General features: G+C 40.6%; 1 protein-coding gene across 4 annotated transcripts in view; it reads left to right on the forward strand.

Annotated features, from left to right (window-relative positions):
* ptpro (protein tyrosine phosphatase receptor type O) overlaps positions 1-10,896 on the forward strand; it is a 163,716-nt gene that overhangs the window by 76,319 nt on the left and 76,501 nt on the right. For all 4 annotated transcript variants that reach the window (XM_048554218.2, XM_059654670.1, XM_048554219.2 and 1 more), the window contains exons 5-6: positions 2,236-2,688; positions 3,479-3,640. In XM_048554218.2, coding sequence (XP_048410175.1) covers positions 2,236-2,688; positions 3,479-3,640 — 615 coding nt within the window. The remainder of the gene's footprint in view (positions 1-2,235; positions 2,689-3,478; positions 3,641-10,896) is intronic.

Below are 10,896 nucleotides of genomic sequence, written 5' to 3' on the forward strand. Positions count from 1 at the left end.
ATTTGATTGCAGGCATCGCTGGCTGGACCAGCATTTATAGACCAACCCCAACTGCCCTTGAGAAGGTGAACAGTTTTGTTGAACTGCTGCAGGCTTTGTGGTGTGGCTACATCTACAGTGTTATTGGGGAGTGAGTTCCAGGAGTGTGAACCAGCAACATTGAAGAAATGCTATTGTAGTTCCAAATCAGGATAGTGTGCAGATTAGAGGAGAGCTCCCAGGCAGTGGTGGTAGTGTTCCTTTGTGCCTGTAGCCCTAGTCACTTGCAGGATTGGAAAATGCTGTCAAAGGAGGCATGGTGTACTGCTGCAGTGCATCTTGCACATGGTACGCACCATATGTTGATGGCAGAGGGAGTGGATGTTGGCAGAGGGAGTGGATGTTGGCACATAGCAGCCACATTGTTGGTGCCCTTCGTCCTAGATGGTATCAAAATTGAGTGTTGTTGGAACTGCTGTCATGTAGGCAAGTGAAGAATGCACCATCACACTCCCGAGTTGTCCCTGAAGGACTCTGGATATGTGTTAGGGGAGTTACTCACCACAAAATTTCCAAACTCTGATCTGCTACTATTAAAAAAAAAATCACTATTTACATGGTATGTCCTTTTCTGGTTCTGGTTGATGGTAATTCTTAGAACATTGATGTCAGAGGATTCAGTGGTAGTAATTTGTTCCTATCTGAATCCATGCGCCGTCTTACTTCATTTCATTTTTTTTTAAAGTCATTATAGAACATTAGAACATTACAGCACAGTACAGGCCCTTCGGCCCTCAATGTTGTGCCGACCTGTCATACCGATCTTAAGCCCATCTAACCTACACTATTCCATGTACGTCCATATGCTTATCCAATGACAACTTAAATGTATCTAAAGTTGGTGAATCTACTACCGTTGCAGGCAAAGCGTTCCATTCCCTTACTACTCTGAGTAAAGAAACTACCTCTGACATCTGTCCTATATCTTTCACCCCTCAATTTAAAGCTGTGCCCCCTCGTGCTCGCCATCACCATCCTAGGAAAAAGGCTCTCCCTATCCACCCTATCTAACCCTCTGATTATTTTATATGTTTCAATTAAGTCACCTCTCAACCTTCTTCTCTCTAATGAAAACAGCCTCAAATCCCTCAGCCTTTCGTCGTAAGACCTTCCCTCCATACCAGGCAACATCCTAGTAAATCTCCTCTGCACCCTTTCCAAAGCTTCCACATCCTCCTTATAATGCGGTGACCAGAACTGTACACAATGCTCCAAGTGCGGCCGCACCAGAGTTTTGTACAGCTTCACCATAATCTCTTGGTTCCGGAACTCGATCCCTCTGTTAAAAAAAGCTAAAACACTGTATGCCTCTTAACAGCCCTGTCAACATGGGTGGCAACTTTCAAGGATCTGTGTACATGGACACCGAGATCTCTCTGCTCATCTACACTCCTAAGCATCTTACCATTAGTCCTGTACTTTGCCTCCTTCCGGTTACTCCTACCAAAGTGCATCACCTCACACTTGTCTGCATTAAACTCCATTTGCCACCTCTCAACCCAGCTCTGCAGCTTATCTATGTCATATCAAACGTGAAAAATGTATTTTTTATATTGCTTGCCTCTTTCAGGGCTATCATTATATCTGTTACCTGTTACTACTGAAGCTCCTGTTTCATATTACATTCAAATATTCTAAACCGCAGTAGTCCTAAAGCTGTTCAACATGGGACTCCACTTATTTCTATTAACAGTTGTAAAAGCATCACATTTTGTATTTAGGAAAAAAAATACATGTTTTTGTCAGCAAGCCACGAGCATACTTAACTCTGCACAAAATTTACTACACACGTTTTCAGCATGGAGTAGATATATTGAGAACTCAGGTACAGATTTAGGGTTAGAAAGATTAATTTACCACTGGAATAGATGTTGAGCTGGCTACAAATTAGGTGCACCGATGTCTCAATTTAAATTTTCAGCATGAGCTCCTGTCATGTGAATCTAATCAAGGTGCAGTTAAATTCTGAAAATAGTGAAGATTGTCATCATTGTTTTCTCAATGTGTATTATGCATGCATTACAAGTACATATCCTTTTTAGCTGATAATAGTTTGTTTTGATACTAGATACCTAATTCAATATCTTAGCATCGTGCACAAAGCTCTTTTAAAATCTTAGAATAAAAATACAATCAGTCATTCTGACTTGACTTAATATCTCATCAATAAGAAAATCTCTCTTTTATCCTTAACAGTACCCTACCCCCCGAGTAATGTGTCAATGAAGATTGTGTACAAGAGACATCAATCTGTCAGTGAAATTCATGCTGGCCATGAACGTTATTCTCTCAACGTGACTAAAACTGCCGATGAGCGAAGCAATGCAATTGATACTGAGATCAGTGACCTTACAGCAAACCAGTCAGCCGAACAGGGATATAATAAATTCATCAATGACATTGAAAAGAAAATGAAAGCTAACTGGGCGCTGGAGTTCCATGCAGACAGTAAAGAGATTTCAGCGAGTGGAAGCGATTATTTAGATGTAATGAATGCTACTGAAGGCGATTCTCCAAATGTTAATTACACGACCACAGAGTCTGTGCACTCTGTGACCAGTCCAGAAACTGTGTGGCTTGTGCTCCAGTGGTTCCCACCAAAATCATACACAACTTACGATGGCTTCAACATTTACATCCAAAGGGAAGGTAAGCTCAGTCGTCAACGCCGCTGCTAAAAAAAACACGCATTTTCAAGTTATCATTCATCATTATGTCTCACTGTGGCTCACTGGGTAACACAGTTTTCTGTAGAACATTATGGGCTCAGACTCCATTCCAGAGAGTTGAGCACGCAATCCACTTTTGCGCAGTGAGTGCTGCACTGTTGGAGGTGCTACGTTTTGGATAAAACATTTAACCTACCTTTGTCTTCCCTTGTCAAGTGGACATTAAAAAGTCCCGTGGCAGTATTCCAAAGCCCCCTAAGGCTTTGACAAATTGTATTGGGCTGGAATCAAAACTATTACTCCTTTTTATCAAGGTAAATGCAAATGATAAAAAGCAATTCTTGAAACACAATTTGGCCACAGTCTAGCATTGCATGTTTCTTCCTCCAAAATTATTGAAAATATAGAAGCCATTTTCCAGGATATTGTAATAAAAACAAAGTAATGCGAATACTGGAAATATGAAATGATAGCAGAGAATGCTGGAGAAACTCCACAGGCCTGGCAATATCATGGAGAAAGAAATGGAGTTAAATTATTTGGGTCTAATATGATTCTTTTCTGTAATTCTGTCTACTTAAACTGGTATAAACAATTGGAACTAAAATGAACACATCCTGGACATTTATTCCCTGCAGAGAACTGCAGCAAAAACATGCTGAAAATAGTTTCGGTACTTTGCACGTATATGCACATTTTAATATTATTATTATTATTATTATTATTATTCTGATTTAATATTATTACTGTTTAATATTATTTTCCTGCAGAGAACCCTGCTGAAGTTTTCACAGTAGAAAATGACAGTTATGTTTTCGAGCTGGAACTCCAAGAGGCGGGAAAATACAACGTCACTGTAACAACTGTCAGCTCCTTTGGGATCTGTCCAACTAGAGAGAGCTCACCCAAGAAAGCCTTGACGTTTTACCTAAGTGAGTAAGTTGTTGCATGGGATGCATGAGGTAGCTTCTACAGACAAATTCAATTTCAGGGCCACTTTCGGAATTGAATTCACAATTATCCCAGGCCAACAGCAAAAATACTGTGCAGAACATCTCCAAGCATTGAAACCACAAATGGGTCACTGAGCCTTCATGCCAAACAGCGTGTCAGAAATAAGAATTCGTATTTCATGTTGAGCAACAGCTTCAAAACTGCTTATGTACTCAGCTGTCCCTCAGGCCATGAGACAACATGGATACCCCTTTATACCACTGTCAAAGCATGAGTGCCGGGTCAAGCATAATACTTTAATTGTTGCATGATCTTTAATTGACTGAGCCTGTTTACAATCAACCAGATTTGAAGGATATGAGAAGTAGCAGCAAGATGGCACAGTATACTTCTTTTATATACCTACTTAGCTTGAGAAAATCATGAATTTTGTAATGGAGAAAGCATTGAGTCGTTTCATTTTTTTGATATTCATAGAAAGAATGTTGTCTAAAGCTTTTCATCTTGCACTCATCGATCAAAACGTAAGATTGCCAAATTTCAAACAGTCACAATGATTTATGTTGCCTTTTCACCTGCAGTATAAATTGCTCACATTGTTGGAGATTTGACATTTTTGAGTCATGTTCCAGTATAGTCAGAACTTGTAGTCAAAATTTTTAAAAAAACGGAAGAAAAGGCTGCAAATTTTGTCCACCTATGAGCCACCTGCCTTCTTTTGTGGATTGAAACTGTTCCACAGTTCAAGTGGGAATGAATGGAACACTCCACACTGATGTATCAGTGCCTTCTTGAAACTAGTTCAGAAGAGTAATAATTGAAACACAGAGACAGTAGATGACTCTCAAGTAACAATATAGAATGATTGCAATCGACAAATTGCTCTTCGTTTAGAAACAGGACTTTCAATTTGCGGAAGTCATGTGATGCAGCAGCCATGTTTGTTCTCTGCTTTTTTTAAATTACTTGCAATAGGGATTTCCTTCTTACAGGCAGAGAAATTTTATTTAAAAAGTCACCCCATCATTCAAAGTTTACAGGTCTGCCATGAAAAAGACTGTGATAATTGTTTTGCCATCGCGCGCACGTGTGTGTATGAGAGAGTGAAATGTTATTTTTAAAAAAAGAGCTTGTGATAACACATGACCTTCTTTATTTTACCCTGTCCATACTCCACGTAGAGTCATTTGGGCGTACAGTATGGAAACAGACCCTTCGGTCCAACCGGTCCATGCTGAACGTAATCCCAAACTAAATTAGTCCCACCTGTCTGCTCCTGGCCCATATCCCTCCAAACCTTTCCTATTCTTGTTATCTAAATGCCTTTTAAACATTGTAATTGTACCCACATCCACCACTTCCTCAGGAAGTTCATTCCACATGCAAACCAACATCTCTCTAAAATAAATTTGCAACCTTGGCTCTTTTTTTAAATTTCTCCCTTCTCACTTTAAAAATGCGCCCTTGAGCCTTGAGATTCCCCCATCCTTGGGAAAAGACAGCAAAAGCCCAGCCAGCAAACGCCGCATCTCGTGAAGGAACAGGAAAAATATTTTAAGCTCAAAAAATGTGGTGCTGGAATTGCTTGTTGCGACCCTTACTCTAGGGGTGTGAAAGCACAGATTCTTTATATCCCAAACTCTGATCGTTATCGGTAAAATGGAATGTGCAAATTCTCTTCGTGACACTTGCATTTACCCTGATGAGTGCAAGAGAAAAAGCTGTGGCAAAATGGTTCTCTTTACAGCAACATTCAAGTTCCATACTATCAAGCGAGATGTCTTCTTTTTTTGTTTAGAAAGGCTTATATCTTGTTTCTGCCAGAGTCACTTTTTCATTAATTTTGCTAAGAAACGAATAAGTTTGAGGATTAAAAATATTTAACTAAAGCAGCACTGAAAGTGGTTGGAAACTCGTCCTCGGGCACAATTACTGGAATTTTGCCGCGGTTCATAGATGATTCATACAGAAAATTTAGGAGTCCCTACAACACACATGGTGGGAAGTCAAAAGTTTGACCTTTGCCCACATGCAACATTCTCAACGTTACATGTTGCAATTTTTACACACAGCTCAAGTGAACAGGTACTCACTTGAATGTAATGTCAGTCCTTGGTGTGACACCCTGTAGAATTGCACGTTTTCTTCTAAGGCTGTATCCCTTAGAGAATGGGAAGATTGCCTTTGACTAATGAAGTCGGCTTTGGACTATTTGTTAAAGGAAGCGGTCTTTTAGTTGAAGTCATTTGAGCGTTGAGGCATTGACGTTTATTTGTGTTATTGACTTGCTTTAGTTCAGTTTCATTTTTGCTCCTTCTTTTCTGCCACTTACTGAAGCCTTCAATTTGCTGCATTCCTGATACTGCAGCAATCAATAGACGTTGCAGCCCAGACAACTAAATAGATAGCAATTTATTTCCACCTGCCGACTGTGCCACATGAAACGGTTGAACTGCAGCAGTTCATGTGAGAGGATAATCTGTTTCAGACTTTGCAATGCCTCAAATAGTTTGTGTTTCTCAATTACACAGGATCTGTTCCCAGCTGGGCATGTCAAAATGACTTGTCCTCATCACCTTTGCTGCAGATACAGTAGGGATGAAAGGTAGTGATAACCATTACAGGATGGAGGAAATGTATGAAATGTATCAAAGAAAAAGAGACAGCCTATAAAGTGGCCAAGAGCACTGGGAAATCGCAAGATTGGGAAGGCTACAAAAATAAACAAAGGATAGCAAAGAGAGAAATAAGGAAGGAGAGGATCAAATATGAAGGTAGGCTAGCTAGTAATATTAGAAATGATAGTAAAAGTTTCTTTCAATACATAAGAAACAAACGAGAGGCAAAAGTAGACGTTGGGCTGCTCCAAATTGATGCTGGAAGGCTAGTGATGGGAGATAGGAAATAGCTGGAGAACTTAATAAGTACTTTGCGTCAGTCTTCACAGTAGAAGACATGAGTAGTATCCCAACAATTAAGGAGAGTCGGGGGCAGAGTTGAGTGTGGTAGGCATTACAAAAGAGAAAGTGCTAGAAAAGCTAAAAGGTCTAAAAATTGATCAATCTCCTGGCCACAATGTGCTACACCCTAGAGTTCTAAGGGAGGTGGCGGAGGAAATAGCAGAGGCTTTGGTTATGATCTTTCAAAAGTCACGAGTCAGTGAAAGCCCCAGATGATTGGAAAATTGCTGTTGTAACCCCCTTGTTTAAGAAAGGATCAAGACAAAAGATGGAAAATTTATAGGCCAATTAAGCCTAATGTCAGTTGTTGGTAATTTAAGGATGAGATTTCTAAATTCTTTGAAGTGCAGGGTCGGGTTAGAACAAGTCAGAATGGATTTAGTAAGGGGAGGTTGTGCCTGACAAACCTGTTAGAATTCTTTGAAGAGGTAACAAGTATGTTAGACCAGGGAAACCCAGTAGATGTTATCTATCTAGACATCCAAAAGGCCTTTGATAAGGTGCCTCATGGGAGGCTACTGAGCAAGGTGAGGGCCCATGGTGTTCGAAGTGAGCTACTGGCTTGGATTGAGGATTAGCTGTCTGACAGAAGGCAGACAGTTGGGGTAAAAGGCTCTTTTTTGGAATGGCAACCAGTGACAAGTGGTGTCCCGCAGTGTTTAGTGTTGGGGCCGCAGCTGTTCACTTTATATGTTAATGATCTAGCTGAAGGGACCGGGGGCATTCTGGCGAAGTTTGCTGATGATACGAAGATAGGTGGACAGGCAGGTAGTACTGAAGAGGTGGGGAGGCTGCAAAAATATTTAGACAATTTAGGAGAGTGATCCAGGAAATGGCTGATAAAATTCAATGTGAGAAAATGTGAGGTTTTGCACTTTGGAAATGGACTATTTTCTAAACGGTGAGAAAATTCATAAAGCAGAAGTACAAAGGGATCTGGGAGTGTTGGTCCAGGATTCTCTAAAGGTTAACTTGTAGGTAGAGTCTGTGATTAAGAAAGCGAATGTAATGTTGTCGTTTATTTCAAGAGGGTTGGAATATAAAAGCAGTGATGTGCTTCTTAGACTTTATAAAGCTCTAGTTAGGCCCCATTTAGAATACTATGTCCAATTTTGGGCCCCACACCTCAGGAAGGACATACTAGCACTGGAGCATGTCCAGCGGAGATTCACACGGATAATCCCTGGAATGGTAGGCCTAACATACGATGAATGGCTGAGGATCCTGGGATTGTATTCATTAGAGTTTAGAAGGTTGAGAGGAGATCTAATAGAAACTTACAAGATAATGTATGGCTTAGAAAGGGTGCTCGCTAGGAAGTTGTTTCCGTTAGGCAGGGAGACTAAGACCCATGGGCACAGCCTTAAAATTAGAGGGGATAAATTTAAAACGGAAATGAAACGAAATTTCTTCAGCCAGAGAGTGGTGGGCTTGTGGAATTCATTGCCACGGAGTGCAGTGGAGGCCGGGACATTAAATGTCTTCAAGGCAGAGGTTGATAAGTTCTTGATCTCACAAGGAATCAAGGGCTATGGGGAGAGTGCAGGGAAGTGGAGTTGAAATGCCCATCAGCCATGATTAAATGGTGGAGTGGACTTGATGGGCCGAATGGCCTTACTTCCACTCCTATGTCTTATGGTCTTATAGGATGGCTCACAGTAAACCTCCAGACTGGGATGGCTATTTCTTTTGGAACAAAGGATAACATGATTAAGCTTCATTGTAACTGGATCCTCCCAGATTATTGCAGGACGCATCTGCCAGTAAGCCAGACTGCCTTTTATACTACCTTTACCTTTTATATGGCACAATTTGTATAAATATGCAGTGAACACAGATTATTGTTTCACCCCTTATGGTTCTTCTCTTGCTCTGTGATCTAAGGCCATGGCTATTGTTACCATTGTAATAAATATGGACGATTGAATTTTAACTTCCATCACTTTATGGTTATAATTGAGAACTTCATGCATTAACTAATTTTTTATAAAAACGCAAACATTGATTTAAAATGGCTGCATGTTCACCTGACAATGGATTGAGGCAAGCTTCATGTGACCCTGATGCCTGCACTGAAGCTAACATTTTTAGCTGAAAACATTGAAACCAAGCAACTGTCCACCTCAGGAAATTTGAATGTTCTGTTTAATTCACAATAATGTCACAAGATAAATGTCTCACCCGACAATTAGGCAGATTAGACAGAGAATGGAGCCCAACTCTGAAATATATACTGAACTATATTTCACCAACTGTCTGTGAGCAGCAGGAAGACAGGAGGGGAAATGAATTTATAAGCAACAAAATCTGTAATTGCCTTTTTCCCCCTGCCTGTTCTCTCACCTGATCTGATAAAATATATTTGCAAACACAACCATTCACCAAGAACTCAAGCTATCTACAAATTCTGCTACTGTAGTGGATAGTCAATAGTTAGTCAACTATAGTTTGAAGTTTAAAATTTAGAACCTGAAAGCTTCAAAAGACTTCTAAAATTAATTTTTCTTCCTTTTAAATATATTAACTGTGTTTATGTGTACATGTGATGTTGTGCTTTTGTGTTTTTTCCCCTCGGCTAGTAGGAGTCTTCTGTTTTTTTACTCTCACTCGAGAAAACCTTGGTAATTGACGCCATCATTTTCTTAGTGATGTATGTTTTAGGTAATTTTTGCAAGCTAAAAAGAAAGATGTTTTGACGAACCAAGAAGCGCTTAATAAGTGGGGAGCCAATCTTCCTCCTCAATAACAGGCAGTAACACTGAGCAGAAGGGGAGGCTAGTTTTGGTTATGGTAGCTTTTCTTGGATGATGATATCCTTAATATTTTGGGGACGCAGTTTTGAGTTGTTGCTTCAATAGAAACTGATGCATTTCTGACAAAGGAGAAGTTGTCACCAACTGCCCTTGTATTGGAACCTCATTAAAATTTTGAGACGCTGGGAGATGATATCCAGTCAATCAGGAATCAAAGGTTCACATCAATGCCTTGTCCTGTAATGACCTCACGCCTGGGTAACATGGGTAGATGTCTCTGCTATGGAGAACAGCTGCCTCAAGGCTTTTCCCAGTTTCCCTATCTGGAGCACACCACTACGTGTGAGACAAAATTCCCTGACCCTCTCGTGCATTGTTGTTTTCCTTTCTTTCTTGAGGACTCTTACTCACACAGAACATATTCACGAACATGCTAGCAAAGAGAAAGTCACCCCAGGCAACAGTGTGATGTTGAAAAATATCTGACCATGGTCAGAACAGTGTAATATCGTGAGTGTGTTGTTTCTGTTAGCGTTGCTGCTTTCACACTGAACTTTAAACTGCACTTTCCAAGGCTGAGTTTACGAAGAATACCGTGAAAAGCAGTGAATCCTGCTCTGCTGATTGGCTATCGGAGTGAAGCATTCACATTGGGGTTGCACTTTCTGTGATTGAAAAGCAGTTATAGCAATAAAAGTCACTGCACTTTCTGCACTATTGATGCTAATGTTGTACCTCTGAGAGCAGAACTTCCAAATAATACTAAGTTTTACTCACTGAAGGTTGAGTTGCACATTTACTCCAGCCTTGCCTGAATTTTTAAAACCTTAGGGTGATATCATATTACAGCATGCAAAGAGGCCCTTCAGCCCATCATGTCTGTAATAGTCATCAAACACTTATCTGTTCTAATCCCATTCCAAATACTTGGCCCATAGCCGTGTAAGCTTTTGTGCTTCGTATGTTCATGTAATTACTTGCAAAACATTGTAATGGTTCTGCCACATTTGCAGGTTGAGAGTTCCAGTAACCACCAGCAACTGGGTAACACACTTCTTCCTTAAATCCCCTCTAAATTTCCGGCCCCGACCTTAAATCTTTGCCTCCTCATAATTGACCCTTGTAGTAAGGAGAGAAGTTTATACCTATCACCTTAATCTTGCGGCTGATAATTTTGTATCTCTCTGTCAGGTCCCTCCTCAGCCTTCTTCGCTTCAAGGAAAAGAACCCTGCCTGTTTTTCATTTTTCTTCATACCTGAAATGTTCCAGCCAGGCAACATCCTGGCAAATCTCCTCTCCATCCCTTCCAGTGCAATCATGTCCTCTTCTGCCCTGGTTCTGACTCTGGAGCATAACTGGCAGGGGTCTCTCTATGCCTTCCCTATGGAGAAGGAGAAAGGAAGAACGAAAGTGTGGCCTGGATCCAAGAATGAGGCAGCCGAGAGTGCCCCAGCAAAATGCTATCTTCCAAAGGATGTGATTGGCAGCAGGTTTGTCCAGGACTTCTTGAGGCAGTTCCA

Source organism: Stegostoma tigrinum, chromosome 25, assembly GCF_030684315.1.
Source record: "Stegostoma tigrinum isolate sSteTig4 chromosome 25, sSteTig4.hap1, whole genome shotgun sequence".
Lineage (NCBI taxonomy): Eukaryota > Metazoa > Chordata > Chondrichthyes > Orectolobiformes > Stegostomatidae > Stegostoma > Stegostoma tigrinum.